This window comes from Galeopterus variegatus, unplaced genomic scaffold, assembly GCF_000696425.1.
Source record: "Galeopterus variegatus unplaced genomic scaffold, G_variegatus-3.0.2 Scaffold360, whole genome shotgun sequence".
Lineage (NCBI taxonomy): Eukaryota > Metazoa > Chordata > Mammalia > Dermoptera > Cynocephalidae > Galeopterus > Galeopterus variegatus.
Window position 1 is genome coordinate 550,910 of NW_007726471.1, and position 23,085 is coordinate 573,994.

The 23,085-nt window shown below is 40.6% G+C and overlaps 1 protein-coding gene across 2 annotated transcripts in view; it reads right to left on the reverse strand.

Moving 5' to 3' along the window:
• LOC103586670 (zinc finger protein 609-like) overlaps window positions 1-9,108 on the reverse strand; it is a 127,573-nt gene extending 118,465 nt beyond the window's left edge. The window contains exons 1-2 of one of the 2 annotated variants that reach the window (XM_008567970.1): window positions 8,124-9,108; window positions 2,053-2,100 (exon numbers count right to left, since the gene is read on the reverse strand). In XM_008567970.1, coding sequence (XP_008566192.1) covers window positions 2,071-2,100; window positions 8,124-8,870 — 777 coding nt within the window. In that variant the 5' untranslated portion in view covers window positions 8,871-9,108 and the 3' untranslated portion in view covers window positions 2,053-2,070. Of the gene's footprint in view, window positions 1-2,052; window positions 2,101-8,123 lie in introns of those variants that run through there. The other variant, XM_008567969.1, reaches the window with a different exon arrangement.
• Between the last annotated feature and the right edge of the window lie 13,977 nt (window positions 9,109-23,085).

Below are 23,085 nucleotides of genomic sequence, written 5' to 3' on the forward strand. Positions count from 1 at the left end.
CAACCCTCGGTGTTGCTCCCACGCCTCGCTCAGCCAGTGAGCGGGAACCGGTCTGTATGTGGGATCCGAACCCTCGGGCGGGAGCGCCACCGCGCTTCCCAAGCGGCGCACTATCCAGTGCGCAACCGGGCCGGCCCAGCACCTGGCTTTTGAAGAAACATATCAACCAAGAAATATCAATACTAAGCTGGGTAAGTTGGGTACCAGCTTATAAAAAACTCTTTACATTAAAAAGAATCCATTACTAAACAAAAACAGAGCTCAAGAAAGGATTTAATGCCTAGGTCTGGTTTCTTTGCCACTGGGACTATAACCCAGTGGTCTTAAATTTAAAAAGCAATCAGGGTATTTTCCAGACACACAGTCAAACTGTGTTCTCCCAAAGGACATTAAACATTTCAGGTTGAAAACTGACCACCTCCAAAAATCTTAGAACTGCCTTTTTTCTTTCCTGTAGCTAGTGACAAGTCCACAAAATAGTACAGTATCCCAATCCTCATTCTTCTGACTGTTCGGGCTACCTGTGCTAATCCCTTCAAAGGGCTCAAGTCTGCATTCTACAAGGATTAGCAGAGAGAGAAAAAACTTTCTAAACTAAAACAATCATGTTATCTTCATTTCAATCCTTAGGAAAGGCTGCCTGTGCTAATCCCTTCAAAGGGCTCAAGTCTGCATTCTACAAGGATTAGCAGAGAGAGAAAAAACTTTCTAAACTAAAACAATCATGTTATCTTCATTTCAATCCTTAGGAAAATAATTCAGAAGGAGCTGATTACATACCAAGGAAACGGACCTTACTGGAAAATCATTAAGCAAGAGCCATGGTTCTTCAACCTGAGATCAGCCCTTTTCCAAAAGGAATCCAACAAACACTTACAAATCAAACAATCAATTGAACAATGAAACCCCAAACCTCAATGACTCTAAATGCTTTGAATCAATCTCTCCCTCAGGCTTTCCTAGAAATCAGTAGGAGTTGGAATATTAGCTATCATAAATTCATTATTTCCCAAAGCTTTCAGGGGAGGGGCTTAACTCTTTAAAGTTTCTGATAATATCCTTTCTCCTTTATTTCACAGTGGTCTCGCACCTCATAGCTAAGAAAAATAACATCAGCAACAGCTAACATTTACTGAGTACTTATATGCTAGGCACTGTGCTGAGTACTTAATCTCCTTTATCTCTATTAATCTTCACAATTACTTATGAGGTAGTACTATTATTTAACATTTCAGATAAGAAAATTGAGGCGTACAAAGGCTAAATAATATGAATATCTCCTCTGCTCTCAAAATCCCAAACCCTTAGGTATTCCTTCCAATTTTAGGTTCCTGTTGTCACTTTGTCCATAAAGGGAAAAATATATCTGGACACCATGCAAGAGAAAAAAAAGTCATACCTACTGTCCAGGGTTACTTTTTACCCCCTAATGTTGCTGGTAAATTTCATATTTACTATTAAGAGGGAAGAGGGCTCTACAATAGTAGATCTCAAACCTTAGTATGTACCACAGTCAATAGGAGAGCTAATGTTAAAACACAAACTGCTGGGTCTAAAGCCTAGAGTTTCTCATTTGGGAGTCTGGGATGAGGTCTGAGATTCAAATTTTTATCAAGCTCTCAGAGGCAGTTGATGCTCCTAGTGTGGGAACTACTGTCTTATAAGAAGGGAAAAGGAAGTAATCACCTCTCACCTTTGCTATCACTTCATGTGAAAACACTTCTCTACAGAGTACTTTCTTTTTCTTTTCTTTTCTTTTCTTTTTTTTTTTTTGGTGCTGGCCTGTAAGGAATCCAAACCCTTGACTTTGGTGTTATCAACACCGTGCTCTAACCAAATGAGCTAACTGGTCAGCACCTTCAAAGTAGTTTCAACACGAAAGACACTTAGGGTTTAAAAAGACCTTCAGAGTCTGAAAGCTAAAAGATTTTTTTTCCCCTTCACTTCACAAAGGTTCCACTGGCACCAGTGAGTGACATTAAGGTTGTGGAAATCCAGAAAAAGGAAAATTAAGGACAGAATGTTTGTAAACTCTATTCAAAAACCTCTTACCATGCATATTTTACTTCTTCAGCCTGACAAGTCTTTCCTTTGGGCCTCCTAGGATAAGAGAGATGCCAAAAGAAAAAGGAAGTCAACTGTTGTAAAATACCACCCCCCAAACAAAATGAAGATAAGCTCTTAAAATATAATAGAATTTAACCCTAAAAACAGAACATCTCAAAATATTAGAAATTCCTCCTGTCTGTCTCTCTTTTGTCACACTACCCTCCATCTCAAAAGAGCTTCTTCTTTTACCCAAGACTAACCCAAAGTCTACACTTTCTAAGGTAGCTTAAATATTGATTATGTCAATGTAACCTAGAATGAATGACTTCAAGGAACAGGATTTGTTAAAAATGTCTCTTCAGCCAGCCAGGGAAGCTTCTTGTGTGGATCCTCTCAACCATGACTAAACTGTATCAAGAGAAATATATTTTAAAATATTAATATGGTCTGGCACCTTCCTGATGCTAATGCTTCCAGGCCTATCATGATGGCACAACTGGGAAATTAACTGAAGAGAAAAGCAATCTTCCCTCTGCTCTCTACTTTCAGATGTTCCTCCTCCACAGCTTTGCCATGCACAGACTCATTCTACACATATACACAGGGATAGAACATGCTCATACACACAAATAACTCTCCACAGGAACCAAAAATCAAAGCCTAACCCCATGGTTTTTAAGTGAGCAAGTCCAATTTCCTTCTTTGTAGCTCTTGACACATGCTGGCTGGGAGCTGTCTGGATTTTTTTCTGCCTTGTTCCTGCACCAGAAGGCTCTGCACTGCAGGTCAGGGGATGATAAGGAAATGAACAGTGTAATTTCCAAGGCCTCTGAACACGGCCCTGTCAGCAGCTCTGGAGGCGGGTTACTCAAGCATGGCTTGAAGAGTGAAAAACCACAGAGAGAAGAGCTCAGACAGCCAGCAGTGGCAGGATCTCAGCTGCGTATGTTACTGCCACCTCTAGCCTGAAAGCCCAAGCCCTGCTGTCTTCGTGGATGAGCTCTGCGGTAAAAGCTCTTATACCCAAATGGCAAAAATGGATGTTCACACGGGGGGAGGAAGATTAAGGACTAGGAACTTAGATTCTCCATGCATTTTGTATAGAAACAAAAACATTTAGTGCTCTTCCAGAGTCCTGGAGATTGCAAATGCTGGCAAACCCACAGTAACATCAATTCAACATACCCAACCCCACACCAGGGATATGGCCAGAAAGAAAACTCAATTCATATGAAATCTGAAATTCAACAGGCCACTTCAATATCCTCTGAAGCCAATTTTTGTGTCCCCCCGACACCCCCCAGACTATAAATATCAGGGGCTTTAGAACACATCACCAGCAGGCAAATTTCCCAACTCAGGTTTGAAACTTCTGATCATAGTGCCGAAAGTCTTAGCCAACATGTTTATCTATTCGTACTGGGTTTTCTGTATAGTGGAATGTTGTTATAGTTCAGTCCATTATTGCCTAGGGCAGATTGAGACACATTTAAACTCAAATCATGTTTTTCTTTTTTCCAGTACTTACTGAATGCTTCCTGTGCGCCAGGCATTGTTCTAAGTGTTTTATATGAATTAACTAATTTAACATCACAACAACCTCATGCAGGTATTAGTTTTCTTCATCGTGCAGATGAGGAAACTGAGGCACAACGGTTAAGTAACTTGGTCAAGATCACTCAGTTATTAAGTGGCAGAGCTGGGATACAAACCCAGGTAGTCTGGGTCCAGAATTTACACTCATAACCTCTAAATTATACACAAGGGTTGATGCGAAATATAAGTTTAGAAGGTTGTTGTTTTAAATTAGAAGTGGCTTACACTCATAACCTCTAAATTATACACAAGGGTTGATGCGAAATATAAGTTTAGAAGGTTGGTGTTTTAAATTAGAAGTGGCGGGCTGGCCTGTGGCTCACTCGGGAGAGTGCAGTGCTGATAACACCAAGGCCACGGGTTCGGATCCCATATAGGGATGGCCGGTTTGCTCACTGGGTGAGCGTGGTGCTGACAACACCAAGTCAAGGGTTAAGATCCCCTTACCGGTCATCTTTAAAAAAAAAAAGAATGTAACTTTGTTCCACATAATTATCAACTTCTTTTTTATTTTTTCCATGAAGGAAAATGCTAGAGGGCATTTGGCTTCAGGAAGCAAGGCTTATTGCTGTGCCATCGATAGCTAAGAACATCTATAGTGAAGGAGGAATCTGTTAAGAGAGAAAGCCTTGGATCAGAAGGAATAAGAGACCCGACCTTGGTTGGGCAATGAAGGATTGCAAAACAAGAGAATGGAGCTGGAAGGCACAAACTAGGGCAGGAATACAAAACCAAGGGCAAAGGAAGACTCTCTTAGAACACAGGATATGATAGCAAGCATGATCAAAAGGCGTAAGGCAAAGAGCACACTTTATCATTTTCTCTGTATCCTAAACTAACAGGGAAGTGGTAAATGTATGCAGCATTTTGAGAGCAGCAGCAGCTGACACACAAACATGGGGAAAGTAGAGTGTTCCTACCTTGCAAGATCAAAAGCAGCAGCTAAAGAGAGGCGAGGGGGAGCTTCTGGCTGCAAACTTCTAGATCCTGTAGCCAATACAGCATACAGGTTACTTTACATTATTTGAGGCGGGGGAGGGGGCCGGGAAGGAGTCTCACCTTTTTTTAAGCCCTGACAGAATCAGCACATATAGATCTGTGGTTTGTAAATTCCTTTTTTCTTGCCTGTCAGAGTGGCGACACAAGCACTAAGCTCAGGACACTCAGGCGCCCTCCCTCCTCTCTACCTCCCCTTCCATCCCTAACTTAACCTATCAATCAAACCAAAGGCAAAGGAACAGGCAGAAGCCAGAAGGCTCTGTCTTGTTTATTCCTCAACATTCCCTCCCCCATCTCTTCAGCTGGCAGGAAGTATGAGGCAGGAGTGTTCAATAACAATTCAGGGCAGCAGCAGTTGCTAAGAGCCATCTCTGGTCTCTCCTAGAACCCTGGGAAATGGCACAGTGATCATGCCCAGCCAGAGGGAGGTATGATGAAGCACAAGTGGGATCCCATGAAGGGAAATCCACATCCTTGGCTAATTAGAAAAATTTGCTTGGCCATAGTCTGAAATACCTATCTTGATGAGAGAGAAGGCCCTAGGGTAGATAATTTGATTATTCAAATCTCCCTCATTAGCTAGTAGTGGACAATTCTACCTTGCACCACAGAATCTTCTATCTTCTCTCCTATTTCCAAAGGGGGAAAAGACTCCAGTCAAGACACTTTCCAAATTTTATGAGTTTTCCCTCTTCCCAGCTTAGAGTAAGCAATTCCTAGTTATAACAAAACGTCTGTTTTGCTGGTTTTTTTTTTTTTTTTTTTTTTTTTTTTTTTTTTTTGTCCGGCAACGGATCGCAACCCTCAGTGTCGCGCCCGTACCGGACCGGGACCGGCAACAGGATCGCAACCCTCGGTGTTGCGCCCGCACCTCGCTCAGCCAGTGAGCGGGAACCGGTCTGTATGTGGGATCCGAACCCTCGGCGGGAGCGCCGCCGCACTTCCAAACGGCGCACTGCAGCAGTGCGCCACCGGGCCGGCCCCATGTTTTGCTGTTTTGGTTCTGTTGGTTGTACCTACATAGAAGGAACATTCCAAACCAGTTAGGCCATAAGCAAGCCCATATCTCAGAGAGAAAATCTTAAAGAGGTCTTCAAAGACATTGCTTATAACGACAGTACTTAGCATCAAACACTGATTGAGCACCTATTATGCCCAAAACCCTGCGGTTCTTGTTTCTCAAAAGCTGCTCCACTGCAAGATTCCTAACTTTCTTTCCTTTAACTTGCCTCTTCCTCTCCTCCTATTCCAGAAATGCTCTCTACCTGCAGTGTTTTTATGTCCTAGTGACTTCCAAATATTTATTTAAATAATTATTTATTTCAATGGCCAAAGGCAATATAGAAAAGCACCCCCAGTACCAAATTGTCCAAAAGGGTTGAGGGAACGGGTGAAAGGAATTGAGAAAGCAGGCTCTTAATGGTAACATTAAACTACACAGAAAATTTTCTGCTTCTAAAAATACTTTCCAGCAATTTCATCTTTCTTGAAAAAATTGAATCCCAGTCTCTTTCCCTTTTCTCCCTCATTTCACTGCCTCATTCTCAGAGTCTCCCTGGGAGGCAAGGCTTTTAGCAAAGCTACATTTAATTAAGAGGCAAAACTCCCTGGCACCAAGGTGTATTCTTAGCTGAATGGACTGCATCTTTCAGCCCAACTATAATCTGAAGGGCAGTTACCCAACCAGTACCTGCATCCATATGAGAGAAAATGGGTTCCATTTGCTTCTCTGTAGGAGATAATCATGCACATTTCAACTTAAATCCAATATGAAGCTAAGCAACATTAATCCTTTCACCCACAGACTACTACTGGGCTTAGAAGATTCCAACACGAGTCAAGTTCTCTAAACAGAAAGGAAAATGAAGGCCACACTCAGAAGTGCTTTTCAGCACAGGGAGAATAATGATTGTGAACATGGATATACATGGCAAGAGTTTCCTGAAACCAGATGTAGGGAACAGTCTAATGGGCTGGAACAGAAGCAAGAACTCCTGGTACTCCTAGGCCTCTTTAAAATAGTATTATCCATCTGCACCCCAGAGAAAATGGCAAATCACATCCAGCACAGAATAAGCCATGCCAGTAACCAGCTGGAACTTGACTCTGCTGAAGTGGACTATAGCATCTGCCACCTAAACACAGGCAGCCTCTCAGGCAGCTGCCAGTGGTAAAAGGGAATGAACCATTGTGTTATTAGTGAAAGAAATTCACAGCCCTGTTACCAGAGAAGCCCAGATGTTGCTGAGAGCCACAGATGTGCCAGAGGCAAAGACCAAAATACCGACAGCAAAGAAAGCACAAACTACCACAGGAATCCAGGCACTAAGAGGGCACCACCACCCAAACATACACATCCAGGCTTTATTTATTAACACTTACATATGGAAATAGGTATTCCCTGCTGCAGCTGATGTAATTACAGAGAAATCATTTTATACTGCATCTGCTGGGATCAGCTGAAAGCACAGGGTGAGCAGAGCACACAGCAGAAAATGAAGAGCCAATAACAGCTCATCACCAGGCCGGCCACTTTGTAGGAAATTGTTAGCTGCTGAAGTTTAAGGCAGCCTGAGCTGACCCTAGACTCATACCTAATCTGCACCAGCCCTGCAAGCTTCATTTCCTGAGACATGAACTAAGATCGTCTTCCCAGAGGGACTCAGTTCTAACCCCTCCTGGGGCCACAGGCACCTGTCTTTTCAAGTTAAGCAGAAGGCAAGGTATCATTACACTGTTTGGCAGCTATTAAACCACCAGAAGACTTCGATTCCCAATAGTTGTGAGAGATACCTGGCAAAGAGCTACCTCTTTAGTGGCCAAAGAATCTCTTTCAAGGCCAAACTTTCATAGCCACAACACTAACTCATAAAGCCTGATTAAATACCTCATAGTACAGTCAGTACCTCCTGCCCCTTGTTTACCTACCCCAAAACTGTGCCCCTTTGCTCTTTGGTAACCACCAATAGAACACTTAGTGGGTATGCCATGAAACATAATTAACCCTTTACTCTTCCAGAGGCCCAGCAGCACCATTTTCCCATTAAGAACAGCACTTGAACTATATATATAACCAAAAGCCTATTAAGTTTATTAACTCATATGATTCTGATGATGAAATGCCCATCAAGCTGGGAATCACAAAAAGGTTTGATATCAGCCTCTAGCAGCAAGTATCTAAGGTGGAACAAGGACAAGATGGAAGGGTCTCACCTCAGACTACAGAAAATTCATTCTATCAAGTAGTTACCCCCAACAACAGATATCCTGTTCCAAAATGTCCAAGCCTGCTGTAAATAAGTCTGTAGAGAATCCTCTAATTTGGAACAAAACCACATTATCATTACCAGCTGCTCTGACCTTGTAATTGGTCATTACCCACAAACTAATGAGCCTCCCACAGAGTGCACATAGCATTTGGCAGATAGTCCAGGGCAGTTCTGACTGGCAGTGGGCAGCCAGATCTGGCCACCTCTTACCTTTTCAGACTTGACTTTCTTTAGCGGGCGGCACTCATTCTCCCCTTCCTCTGGCTCCGGTTTAGCTCCCAAAGGATTGAGCGCTGCCCCAGGCTCAATAGCTATACTCCCAAGTGGCTCCACAGCTGCTGTATCCACCCCTGCACTTCCATCATACTGTCCACCCCGTCCTCCTAAGGAAACTGGCTGGAGGACCCCAGGATCCTTTTCTGAACAAGTCCCCACTCCTTCGCTTCTCTCCTTCTTGCTCTTAGATGAGCTGTTCTCCTTCTCCTTTTTAGAGCCGGCTAAACTGCGGGATGCCTTAGCCGCCTTCTCTGAGCCCTTGGGAGCAATAGCAGCAACCAGGCCTCCTGCATTGGCACCATCTCCTGAGCGCCCCTGCACCTCTTTCTTGCTAGCTGCCCCCTCACTTGGAGTGAACAGGGAAGTCCCTGGAGTGGGTTTGCTAGTGTCTTTGCCACTCTTATTCCTTTTGGATTTTGATTTGCCTTCCTTCCCTTGAGGACCTGGCACTGGGGTCACAAACTTGATGTTGTCTGGTAGTGTGGCCACAGCATTGGGAGCCGGTATCCCCACCTCCTTTGAGCCTGACATTTCCAGTTTCTGCTGGTCCTTTTCCAGATCGGCGTCCAGGTCAATGATGAGATTCCCTACTCCAATGTCCCATTCATCCCCACTGTCGTATGTCTCAACCGGGTTTGCATCCACTCCTTTCCCTCCGGAGGCTCCACTGCTCAAGGACATCTTAGAGTCAACGTCCCACCTCAAGATTCAAGGCTCTTCCTTGCCCCCAGCTTTCCTATTTTCAGCTTCAGCTATGTTCTCAGACCTGCCACATTGGTCAGTACATGCCCAGTGGACAACATCATTGCTGGAAAAAGAAAATTTAAAAAACTGTTAAAGGAAACAATACAGGCAAGGAGATAGCCTGAAATAAACTCCCACACAAAGCAGACCCCTCCTATGGGGTTATCACATCATTAGGGACAGGACAAACAGGTTCAACTGTATTTCTAACCAAATCACACTGGACCTAGGGAAAAGTTTATTCCCACTCCATCTCCCCAGGAGTACAATATTTCCAACTGCCTGGAGATTCTGTGATAAGTCTTAACTAGGAGTCCTCTAGAGTTAGTTTCCAATTCCTGAGAGATTTATTTCTATTACCACTGTTAGCGGGCAATCCTCCCTCAATCAATACAGGCCCTAGCATATCACAGATTCAAGCTCTACCACAACTTTACTCATTCCCCTTTTCTCCTTGTTGCTTCCTGAATTTTCAGATTCAGAACATGATCTAGCAAAAGCTTTAAAAGCCCTCTACTAACAGGGCCTGTTCCTACTAAAAACAGTATAGATTCTTTGTCATCCTACTATTGGGTGGAGAAGTCTCATTACAGTTAAGTAAGAATAAAAGAGAAATGCAGGCAGAACTGGGAAAAATGCAACTTCAGAACAGGGGGCAAAGACTGCAACCAGAAGAGACAATTCTCAGCCAGGACTCAATCAGTCAGCTTAAGTTCAGAGAAGTTAAATCATCCTTATCAAAATCCAGGTTTCGAATTATGTCTGAATAGCAGGATTCATTGTGGTATTTCCCACTTCCCACCAAAAAATTTATGAAGATACAGAAAAAGAAAAATACTATCAAAAACTGGATACTACTAAAAAACCTAACTCCAGAATGTGGGATAACTCTCCACTTTCTTGTATAAGACTGAAGACACTGTATTGACAAACACTGGGGACTTACTCCACATGAAACAGACTGGTTAAAAAGAGGGGGGAAGGATAATTAAAAGGGCAATTTATATCTCTCCACTATCTCCTGACTCATGAAAATTGGGGAGTGTACCATCTAGAAAACCTGGCAGTCAACATATACCATCCAGGTATTTATTTATGATAAAGCCAAAGAGTTCTATTCTTGCTTACTCCTCTGTCCACCATCTTTCTATATCCATTTAGAAAATAATTTTTAGGGCCGAGCCTATGGCGCACTTGGGAGAGTGTGGTGCTGGGAGTGCTGCAGCGCTCCCGCCACGGGTTCGGATCCTATATAGGGATGACCGGTGCGCTCACAGTGCTCACTGGCTGAGCGCGGTGCGGCCGGTCTCAAAAAGGACAACAACAACAACAAAAAAAGAAAATAATTTTTATAAGCTGAGTGCACAGAAAGGGCAAGCCAGTATTGTCACAATGTATCCTGCTAAGTAGATATCTAATAGGTAAGTGCTATAGATAGTACAGAGACAGGACAAATTGTACTTTTTCATCTGCTCCTTCAGAACAGTATCAAAGAACCACGGTGCAGGGGCAAGAAAAAAAATGTCATCCTAGAACAGGGCTGTACCAGGTGAATGCCTGCTAGCAACTGCAATTTGAGAGAGAGAGTTGTGATCAATAATCTGCCATTTAGCTGTAGATCTGAAAAGAAAATATACCCATTACCCAAGCAGAGAACTGTCAACAGCAACCAACTACTATTTATTAACAAATGTCAAGTCTATATAGATCTTACTTTATAAAGGATGAGCAAAAAGTTGGCGGGAAAACACGCATGATGAAGGAACTATGAAAAAAATGTCACCCACAAGGTAAAGGAAACAATCTCAGAAGAGTCAGAGATGATTTCTCTGAAAGTGATCTAGAATTCTAAAGAAGTTTTTAGCAAACAGGAATTCTCAACACTACACAAGAACACTTGGCCTCCATGAAATAGTAGTGTACTAGATATCTGTTTGCTCATTTGAAAATTTTTTATTTATTTATTTATTTATTTTTCTTTTTTGTCTTTTTTCATGACCGGCAATGGATCGCAACCCTCAGTGTCGCGCCCGTACCGGACCAGGACCAGCCACGGGATCGCAACCCTCGGTGCTGCGTCCGCACCTCGCTCAGCCAGTGAGCAGCCGGTCTGTATGTGGGATCCGAACCCTCGGCGGGAGCGCCACCACCACGCTCCCAAGTGGCGCAATGTAGCAGTGCGCCACCAGGCCAGCCCGAAAAATTTTTATTTATTGCCTACTATATATGCCAGGCACTAAACTAGGTGCTGGGAATACAGCAGCAAATGAAACAGCGAACGCAGCGGAACATGGTACTGAAAATAATTCTTTTGTGAGAGGCAGAGGGCATTTCTAGGAAAGGGAATGCCAACTGAATCACCATATAGAGGATTATTAGAGCACAGTTCTTCCCCAAATCATAATCTGTCACCTCTGCAATCTTTGCAATTGTGGCTAGGCTTAGAATATAACTCACATTAATTTAACATTCACCTACTATCCTCCAGAGTTACACTATCATCAATATGTAATTTAACCATTAAAACAACCCCATGTTGTTTTGTCTTTGGAAAAGCAATAAAACTTCCCTTAGATTCAAAAGACCTTCCTCAGATTCAAAAGATCTTCCTCTAGAAAATAGGATGGTTGGGCCAGCCCGGTGGCGCACTGGAGAGTGCGCTGCTTGGGAGCGCGGAGGCGCTCCTGCCGAGGGTTCGGATCCCATGTGGAGACCGGTTCCCGCTCACTGGCTGAGCACGGTGCAGGCGCAACACCGAGGGTTGCGATCCCATTACCGGTCAGTAAAAAAGACAAAAAGGAAAAAAAAAAAAAAAAAAGAAAGAAAACAGGATGGTAATGGAAGAGAGACTCCAGAGGAGTATATAAAGGAAAGCATAAAACATACAAAAATGTTAGTGTTAAGGGTTGGCCAGTTAGCTTATTTGGTTAGAGCGCAGTGCTGATAACAGGAAGGTCATGGGTTTGGATCCCTGTACCAGCCAGCCACCCAAAAAATAAAAAATAAAAAAAATAAAAATAAAAGTTAAGTGTTTTCTGAGAGTTCTTGAGAGTTCTCACTCTACTAAACTGGCTGGCCTGTTGTATGAGGCAGGATAAACAAAGAATGCCAGTAAGAAAGAGAGCATTAAGAAGACAGGCTGAAATGAAAAGATATAACTTAACTGAAAGGACAAAAGGATATAACTTTTTTTTTTTTTTTTAAAAAAAGGAAGATGGAAGGAAAGGAAAAAATGCATTGTCAATTAAAATTCATACAGAAATCAGAAAAGCATGCAACTGAAATTGTGGGAAATGAATCAGTGAGTTACAAGAAAAGTTATTTTTCCACTATGAAAAGGAAAAGGACAGTGAAAAGAAAATGAAGGAAATTGAGAGATAAAGTATCTAATACTACTAAAGGAAAACTGAAGAAGAGACTAGAACAAATGGGAGAAAAGCAACCTATCAAAGACATAATAAATAACATCTCGAGCTGAATAAAGATCTTATATGCAGACTGAAAAGGTTCATTACATTTTCAGCAAAATCAATTTAAAAAGTCAACCTTGCACACATTCTGGCAAAATTTTTAAATTACAAAGGACAAAAATTGGGCCAACCTCAGACTGCTCTGCAATATTAAATGTTAAAAGAGAATGAAAATCTATGGACTTCTGAAAAGGTTGTCAGTCAAGAATTTTACACTAAGCCAAGTTGTCTGTCATATGTAAGAACACATATACGTCCATCTCGTTAAAAATTACCTAAAGCACTAAAATCAATTCAATGTAGCATAAATTTAAATAATTCTTATATCAACTGAAAAAAAAAAAGCCAACTGAATTTTTTGTAATCTGAAGAGTAAACTCAATGCAGATATCAAGATTTATCCCCCCTAAAAATGTGAGGCAAAATCAATACTTTACAATAATACAGAAGCTCAAAAAGATTAGCCTTAATAAGGAAAGACAAACCATAAGTTATAAAGCTGATAATTCCTCAAATTTCTCTTTTTCCAATTCCATATGTCATGGCAAATTGTTTTTTCTTTTTTTTCTTTTTCTTTTTTTTTTTTTAAAAAGATGACCGGTAAGGGGATCTTAACCCTTGACTTGGTGTTGTCAGCACCACGCTCAGCCAGTGAGCGAACCGGCCATCCCTATATGGGATCCGAACCCGGGGCCTTGGTGTTATCAGCACCGCACTCTCCCAAGTGAGCCACCGGGCCGGCCCGCAAATTGTTTTTTCTAGTAAGCAAGTAATATTTCCATTACATTTTTTTGAAATTGTGTTTCTTCTGAAAAGGGAGCTGGAGATGAAAAGAACATTTGATAGCCTGTGCTCATTGCCAGATTCCATATCTTAAGTAAGATATTCATTAAGGTATCCTGTAGAGTATAGTATGGTAAAATACTGAGAAGCCATTTCATAAGAGGAAAGGTCTTAGAAATTGGGATTCTTTAGTGTGGAAGGAACACTGAAGGGAGACAGGCTGGTTAGCTACAACTATATGATGGTTACGATATGGAAAAGAGAAAGTCTGTGATGCTGAGGGTAGAAATAGAATCAGTGATTAGAAGTTACAGAGAGACAGATGTTTAACTCAGGAAAAAATTTAATAACCTGAGATTTCCAACAATGACCCACAATGTTTAATGAAGCCATGTCTTTATCACTGAAAGTATTTGAGCAGAAAAAGCATAATCACCTGTTAAGTAAATACATAAAAGATCCCCTATTTGTAGTAGGGTTAGTCTGGACATGTCTATGTCCTTTTTCAAATCTACAATTCTACTAATATACCTATCAAAAGGTGCTTTCCTTACTAGAAAACTACCCAGAATTTTTGAAAGACCAGGAGGCAAACAAAGCAAACACATCTTTGAGGACTGATCTTTAGTGGTCCTAATGTCCTTTTAGAGAGCCCCTGTCCTATTCTGGAGAGTACTACTTTGCAACCAGGTGACTTTTCAGAAATTCGGCTTTCCAAACTCAAAAGGCTTCACAGTAATTTTGGTGGTACATTTCCAAAGATATACTGTAAAATTGCCAGGGGTTCTTTAATCGGTCAGACTGTGGCAGCCAAACCACTTCCCATCTGCTCCCTACAGCATCCCTGGCTTTATACAGCTAATAATCAACTCTCTGACAGGTCACTGCAGAGATACTTAACCCCAGGAGGTAGGGTAACTAACATGCTAGCTGGAAATGAAAAGCACTGACCTCTTGCTTCCACAGCAAAGAATGTGCAGAATCAGGAGAAGCAATACCTTACAGAGACCACAAGGCACTTAAAACTTGCGAGAGCTTCTGTAAATATTTTCCTCCTTCTCTCCTTCTACATAATTGTACTCCACTTCCCTATTTAGGACCTCGATTCAGCAGACTCTGAAATCACCTGTCTACCATGACTCGTCAGTACTATTTATGCTTTGTTCTTGCATGTAATCACCAAGAAACTCCTCTCTGCATGGATACGGCTAAGAGAACAAGACAGGTCATGACAATAACTCTCCATAACCTGTACCCACCCAAAGCATTCATGCTGAAAAGTAGCACATCATAACAACAGAATTTCAGATCCCAGTCTCCTGTCTGGAACCCAAATCCATCTCTCAGACTCCCAGCCCACAGACTAGCACATTTGCAAATCACACATTTCAGGTCATTGTTTTTTTTAGGGAACATACCATAGATCATACCACTCCTCTACCTCAGGAATAAACAAGGCCTCTCTTCAAGAAAGCCAAGAATGAAAAAAAAAGTTTTCATGTTTGGCCTCTGTCCCTGCCCAGAGAGCAAAAACAACAACTGGACCCTACTTATGTCCAAACATAAAAAGAAAAACAGTACTTCTCTTTCTACCCAGATTGAGCTCTGTATCCATCCTAGAGGGCTTCAAAGAGAGAGATTCCTTTAATTGATAACTAACTACCCACAGACAATCTGGTCTATGCAGCAAATTATCCAATGCTGTTCTACTGTAAATGTATCTTGTCCTCTCCTCCTCTTACGGGTTTTGGATCGATCTTCTTATAGGCTTTAGCCTGAGCAAGTGACAATTGTGTACAAGCGTGTATAATATGCTTGGGACTACACAGGTCACACACATAAAATGTGAATGTCAGAGCTATCTGTCTAGATAAGGATTATCCTTCAAAAGATGCACTCTAAAGAAAAAAGTGCTATACTCAATTTTAGGAAGGTAGCATGGTGTTGTAAAAAGAGCACTGAGCTTAGAATCAGATGTGATTTCTGGACTCAAATTTCCAGCCAAGTTGCTACATTAAATATTAATTTTCTCATTATAAAATGGAGGGAGAATCTATCATGTTCTAAGCATATTATGATGATACAAATCTGAAAGATGTAAGACAACTCAAAAATATAAGATGATCCAAATATTCTTATAAGGTTTTCCTGTCTGAAATTAAAGAGGACTGTTTCACGGTTACACCTTTTTAAGGGCATCTAAAATAGTAAGGGGAAAAAAAGGAAAATGTTTTATAAATTTTTTACAAATTAAATTACAGGTGTACCAATATCCATTTGAGTTCTATGGAAGGAAATGACAATCCTTTCTTCTTCTGTGAATTCAGTGATCTGGGCTTTCCTTTTAGGCTACTCCTGTGTTCAGATGTGGCTCATAAAACTCTACACTCTCATGACTGACAGAAAAGACTCCACGTTACTTCAAAAATCTCTCAGGGTCAAGGTACCAATCTCAAGGCTCATGGTTTTAACATCTGGACTATCTCTTTAACCAACTGTTCCAACCCATTAGGTTGCTAACCCCACTGACAGAACAGGCCTTCAAATCTAAGTCATGTGAAGTACACAGGATTTGATGCCCCTCAGAACTATCAGTAAACAAATGTGATACAACAAAGTTGCTGACAAGATAACATATTATACCATTTTCCCTGAATTCCAGATGTTGCCCTGAAATCACTTCATACGTAGCCAGCCTCAGCTGAGGCTAGTACAACATGTAAACCATGGTAGGTGACTGAGCTTATCCAGCTGGAAGAGCAGGCATCTCCCTCTCCACCTGCCACACTTCACAGGAGCTCACTAATCAATTGCATTTCCACCTAGGGCTCTAACGAGAAACAATCAACTTCCCTTTGGGCCTCTCTCCCTTAATTTATTACATTAATTACTGTAACAAAGGAACTGTGTCATCTCCTCAAGTACCATAGCTCTCAGCCTATATCTTCAATGGAGATTAAATAAATAGATTAGCAGTGCCAATTTGAGAAGAAGGATCCAATTCAACAAGGCTCATCTGATCATGTGTCACCTAAGGACAGAACAGTAAAACTATAGCATCTCTCAGTCCCTGAGTCGTTATATGCTACAGCTCATAAATAGTTTTATGGTTCTCACAGGCTGTTATTCTCAGACAAAGACTATGAGGCTTGACCTGTTTCATTTCACATAAGCAACTGACACTTTCACCAGGACATAGCTATTCAACAGGGCTCAGGTTTAGATCTGTGGTGTTTGTCAATAATACATCCCACAATAAAATAAATATAAGATGACCCACATATTCTTATCAAGTTTTGCTGTCTGAACTCAGAGAACTATTTCAACACTTATACTCAATATGTAAATAATTCAGGGCCGGCCCATGGCTCACTCGGGAGAGTGCGGTGCTGATAACACCAAGGCCACGGGTTCGGATCCTATATAGGGATGGCCAGTTCACTCACTGGGTGAGCGTGGTGCTGACAACACCAAGTCAAGGGTTGAGATCCCCTTACCAGTCATCTTTCGGAAAAAAAAAAAAATGTAAATAATTCAGTCCTAAACCTACTCATTTGGTGAAACTGATTCACACAGAAAACCCTTACCAAGGCCTGTGTAAGTAGGCTGAGAAGCACAGGGTGAAGATTATCTAAAGTAAACGATAAAAAAAAGCTCTGCCATCCCTCCTCCCCTTATAATTGGAGGACTACATAGCCCTTTATCATTTAGTTCTTATCCATAAAAGTAAACTTGTCTGTGCTAAAGAAAAAAGTGATGTCATTTTCAGGGAAAAAGTGAAGCGTGGAGATACCTAGGAATGGAGAGATCTAAGAAACTAGCTCTGAACACAGAACTGTGTCAAAGCATTAAATTTTCTGTATCTCAATTTCCTCATCTCTAAAACATGGTCAAGTTCATAGGTTTGAGAAAAAGAGAAAAATACTTAGCACCTCAGAAAATACAAGGAATTATCTTCACTTTTTATATTCTTGACCTTATCTCCCTTCCCAAATCTCTTACATAAGAACTATTATAGTAAATCTAAGAGGGAACAAAGAAAACTTCTCTGATCAAAAGGTAATATTTACACTGCTAGACTAGCCATAAAAATGGGTATCCACTTGCGTATCTTTAAAGATATCTAACCCTTGTCTACTGTTCATACTGTCCCCTGCCTCTACCCCACCTTTCTGCCTCATGCCACATATCCTATGTTGTTCCAGCCCACCCCAACATTTGTGTGATAATTTGACTAACATTTGTTTCATCCACTAGACTTCTGAGGGCAGGGGCTTGTCTCTTTTGCTCACCACTGAAGAATTGTTTGGTTCACAGTCCATTTTCAATAAACATTTTGGTCAGTAAATGAGTGAATGAACTAACATGGGTTTCCTCTATAAGCAGAATCATACCAGTGGGGCTGGCCCAGTGGCGCACTGCTACAGTGCGCTGCTTGGGAGCGCAGCGGCGCTCCCGCTGAGGGTTCGGATCCCACATACAGACCGGCGGCTCACTGGCTGAGCGAGGTGCGGGTGCAACACTGAGGGTTGCGATCCCGTTGCTGGTCCCGGTCCGGTACGGGCGTGACACTGAGGGTTGCGATCCATTGCCGGTCACGAAAAAAGACAAAAAGGAAAAGAAAAAAAAAGAATCATACCAGTGTCCTGCTGGCATTTCTCCTCTTGTTACTTCAGCTTGATTTGTCACTAGTTATAAACTGTCTCAACTACCTGTCCGTCTTCAAATCTATTAGACTACGATGTAGATTCTTCTATCCAGGATAAAGGATGTAGATTCAAGAGTCTAGGGAGAAGATTACAAAACAAAGCAGTTCCTACATTCCTTAAAATGCCTAACTGCTCCTGAGAATATTCTCTTGCCCTTCAAACAGTCTCATCAATGCAGTTGCTTTTCAAAATAGAACTAGTCCACAAACCAATTCTAAACATAACCAACTCCTGGGAACCCCCATGTATATGTTTAAACATATAATAAATGTAAAAGTTCTATCAGACTTAAACCCATTTATCCCACCTATGAATCAAAGGTGACAAAAGTGGTCATGAAAAGCAGTCATGTCTGGGAGAGGGTATACTGACTGGGAAGCATGAGGAAACCTTGTAGAGTGCTAGAAATGTTCTATATCTTAAACTGAATGGTGATGATATGGCTGTATACGTACGTAAAAATTGAGTTGTACACAAGATTCATGTACTTACTGCACATTACTATATGCACATTATACTTTTTAAAGGGGGGGGAGGGGGGTTTGGCCAATTATCTCACTTGGTTAGAGTGTGGTGCTGATAACACCAAGGTCATGGGTTCAGATCCCCCTACAGGCCAGTTGCAAAAAAAGAAAGAAAGAAAAGAAAAAAATAGGAAATGAGTAAATAAAATACCTGTGAACAAGAGGACTGCCTTCCTGTATCAAGTCCCGACCCTAAAGTAGCTTTTAATATAAAGGAAATCATGCCATCAATCTTCACAGGTTAGTGTGTTGGGAGGGAGGAGTAAGAGGGAGAAGAGAGGGGAGGGACAGGGAAAGAACAAGAGGACTGCCTTCCTGTATCAAGTCCCGACCCTAAAGTAGCTTTTAATATAAAGGAAATCATGCCATCAATCTTCACAGGTTAGTGTGTTGGGAGGGAGGAGTAAGAGGGAGAAGAGAGGGGAGGGACAGGGAGAGAGGGAGAGAGAGCAAGGGACAGAAATTAACTTATGGATGTTTGACTATACTGTGAGATTTACAGATCTGTTAGAGTCTGAAAGAATTAATTAGTGATAGTGACATAACAAACCAAAAAACTGAGGTAAGTAATGATATTAAATCCTGGGGAAAAAGTGACATAAAAAATATTATAGTAAGTACACTAAATGGCTCAATAAACAATATTTACTGAACATGATAAATAATGAATATTGATCTAACCAAAAATTGTGATATAATTATATTAGGAGGACTCAATAAAGAGAATGGAAGGGCAATAGGAGAGAATATTATTTATTATTTAGAAATATGTGAGTAAATACAAGAAAAAGACTTAAAACTTGAAAGCAGTTGCCTATTATTAGTGATACGTCATGGTGGGAACTGGTAACTAGTGGATTCCTGTTTTTCATTAAAAGCTATAGCACTGACAATATAAATTTCATGGGAAAATAAAAACAAAAAAAATTTATGCATTACATTGATAAATAAAATAAATTATTTAATAAAAAGGATATGTCCTGGATTCCCATAATAGGCTATTATAAAATGTATCAAGGGGCCGGCCCGGTGGCGCACTGGATAGTGTGCTGCTTGGGAAGCGCGGCGGCGCTCCCGCCGAGGGTTCGGATCCCACATACAGACCGGTTCCCGCTCACTGGCTGAGCGAGGCGCGGGGGCAACACCGAGGGCTGCGATCCCGTTGCCGGTCCTGGTCCGGTACGGGGGCAACACTGAGGGTTGCGATCCGTTGCCGGACACGGAAAAAGACAAAAAAAAAAAAAAGTATCAATCCAATAATTTCTCTAATATCTTCTTGTGGGAGATGGGAGGGGGAGTTGGCAGAAGGGAGGTGAATGTGGCTACAAAAGGACAACATGCGGTACCTTTGTGGTGATGGAACTGTTTTGAATCTTGATTGATGGTGGCCATACTATAAACCTACATATGTGATAAAACTGCAGAGAACTAAATATACGCACACATAAATGAATACAAGTAAAACTGAGGAAACTGAACAAGACAAGGTGAACTGTATCAATGTCATAATTATGATATTGTACTAGTTTAGCAAGATGTCCCCATCAGGGGAAACTAGATAAGGGGTACAAGGGATCCCTCTGCATTATTCTTACAATTGCATGAGACTCCACAATTATCTCAAAATAAAATATTTAATTCAAAAAACCACAAAAACCTTCTTGACCTTATTTTTATTTTTTAATTTTTACCACCTCTAGGGTTAATACATTTTATTTACTATTCACAAGAGTAGCCCAATTCACTTTTAACTTGAAAGGGTGTTCTCTATCTAATACAGGATCCTAAGAACTAATAATCAAGTCTATATGTTCTTTTCATCACGTGACAGGGTTTGATAATATTCCCTTTGTCTTTAAAAGCTGAAGACTTTTAAAAAAATATCTTCGGGCCGGCCCGTTCTTTTCATCACGTGACAGGGTTTGATAATATTCCCTTTGTCTTTAAAAGCTGAAGACTTTTTAAAAAAATATCTTCATTAAAGCTTTCACCTCCTTTGGTCACCAGCTCTGATATATATTTATTGGGGTCAACAGAACACACCGTATCACAAATTTAGAAAAACGTTGGTTTTAAATACAGTGAAGTTTATTTTTATCTTTATTTAGTTCTAATTCTCTTCCTAATGATGCCCAGCATTTCCCTGGCAGCACACTGAGCTGATTTTTCTAGAAATAGCTTACCAAGATTCTTAGTTTCCTTTGGGGGCTGCAATTGTTAGCTAGAAGTTACTCATCCTAAAAAACGGTTTAGACTTTCTGCCTCTTTCTAAATGCAGTTCTGTTCACAATGAAGCTCATCTACTTTATCCATCACTCATGTACATAGTCAAGATATTCCTGTAGTATAATCTCAACAATTTGGGAACCTAACTACCAGGAAGAGCTTAATGTCATGGAAAAACATGAATATTTCACTTACGTAAAACATTTATTAAAATGTCAAACAGGATGAGTGCAATTGCATAAACTCTTCCACATAGAAGAACTGATCAAGATGGTCTTTGGGGGTGGAGGGGAAGATAAAGATGGTCTTTGGAGGTATTGTCATGAGGAAGCAGCACAGTGCAATGGGGCAAAAACATCAAAAAAAAGTGAGGAGGTAGAAAAACTCAACTCTATTCTTTTTTTTTTTTTTTTTTTTCTTCTAAAAGATGACCGGGGGCCGAGCCCGTGGCGCACTCGGGAGAGTGCGGCGCTGGGAGCACAGCAGCGCTCCCGCCGTGGGTTCGGATCCTATATAGGGATGGCCGTGCACTGTGCACTCACTGGCTGAGCACGGTGTGGCCGGTCTCAAAAAGGACAAAAAAATAAATAAATACAAAAAAGATGACCGGTAAGGGGATCTTAACCCTTGACTTGGTGTTGTCAGCACCATGCTCTCCCAAGTGAGCTATGGGCCGGCCCTTCAACTCTATTCTTTATTCTTCCTAGATGTATCACCTTGGGCAAATCACTGCACCTATTTGAGCCTCAGTTATCTCATCTTTAAAAAGCTGTATTAATACATAGTATATTGCTCTCAGTAGAAACTGGAAAAGCACCCTGAAATCAAACTCATTAATATCCCTATAACAAAACGAATATTTACTTGAAATAGAAAAAAAAAGACTACAAATAGCCTTTTATTAATTGAAATCAGATTTGTACCCACCTTACAAAAAAACTTTCAGTTTTCAGAGGTTTCTGGTTTCTAGAACTGAAGAGAAGAGACTGTAGACCTATGGAAGTGTTTACTGTCAGGAAGTCAGTCTGCTAATTCACAACAATTTTCTACCACTCCATGACTAAACATTACCAAAGTCTTTTCAAACTAAACAATGTGCTCTGGTAACAACACAGAATTATTAATGCATCACGTGACTTTTCCTTCTGTAACCCACTGCCTTGACTCCAATAAGTTATATGAATGGTACCAAATCACCTCAATATTTAATTTACATTTTACCAATTTTCCAATATGGTATATTGTTTAGTCCCTCCACACAGAGCACTTCTTATGGATAGAATCACTTTTGAAATCTACCCCAGTTCCTTAGCACAGTAACCATGTCACTTACAACTTGAGATCATATACTTTCACTAAGCATTCCACAGTTTATCCCTGAATTCTTCCTAAATTCTTGGGGAGATAAATTTGATCTCATCAAGTTTACTGATTTGATCAAGAAAAGCCTAGGCAGCTAGAAAAAAAAAATGTGTTGAAAATACTAAATACACGGTAACATTCCCAGAATAATTCTGGAAGACATCTCTATATGTTTACATACTTTGTGTTTTAAAAATGATTTACTCATGTTCTAATCAGAAAAAAAAGGTTTTTAAAAATAGTTAAGCATTTATCTATTTGTCCTAGAAACTTTTATCTGGTTCAGGGGGGAAAAAACTCAGAAGTGCAAATTCTCTAATATATTAATACTTGAATGGATTTTTCACACCAAGATCAAGTAGTCTTACCAATTCTCTAGCTGCCTTTCCATTTGTAACATGTCTTCTCAAAAAATAAACACGAACTCTTATCAGTTGTGCAAAGAGGCTTATCAAATTCATCTTTTTTCTTTCACCTAATTTCTATGTTGAGCCCCAATCACTTTGTGGGCTTCTTTGGCCTTGACTGGAAACGTTCCTAAATTTTTTAAAGATGGCTTTCTCCTCTCTACAACCTCTAAGACTACACCAAATAATCATCTGTTTTGTACGGTCATTCTGATCCCTTTCTTTCTTTTATTTTCTTTTAACATGGACTTCGAATACAATGATTTTTTTTTTAAGTCTTTAAACTTCCAGTAGGTTATTTATTTTTTTAAATCTTCCTTTCTACTTTTCCTAATATATGTATGTGATCACAGTTCAATTTCCTAAGAATGAATCCCCATGTGATAGATTTTGTTTCTCCCCTCCCTGAAGAATGCTGAACTTAATCATGGTATGATTACTATTAAATAGTGCTTGGCCTACAGAAACCTGTATCAATTCTTTTTTGTTCCTCAATGTAAAATTCAGGTTCTTTTCTTTGTAGGTTCTAAAACCGCCAATTGTAGGGAGTTGTTTATCTTAGTCAAAATGACATCTTCACATATGCTTTCAATGAAGTATTTAACCATATAAATATATGTATAAATAAATAACGGCAAAAACATCAAAAAAAAGTGAGGAGGTAGAAAAAC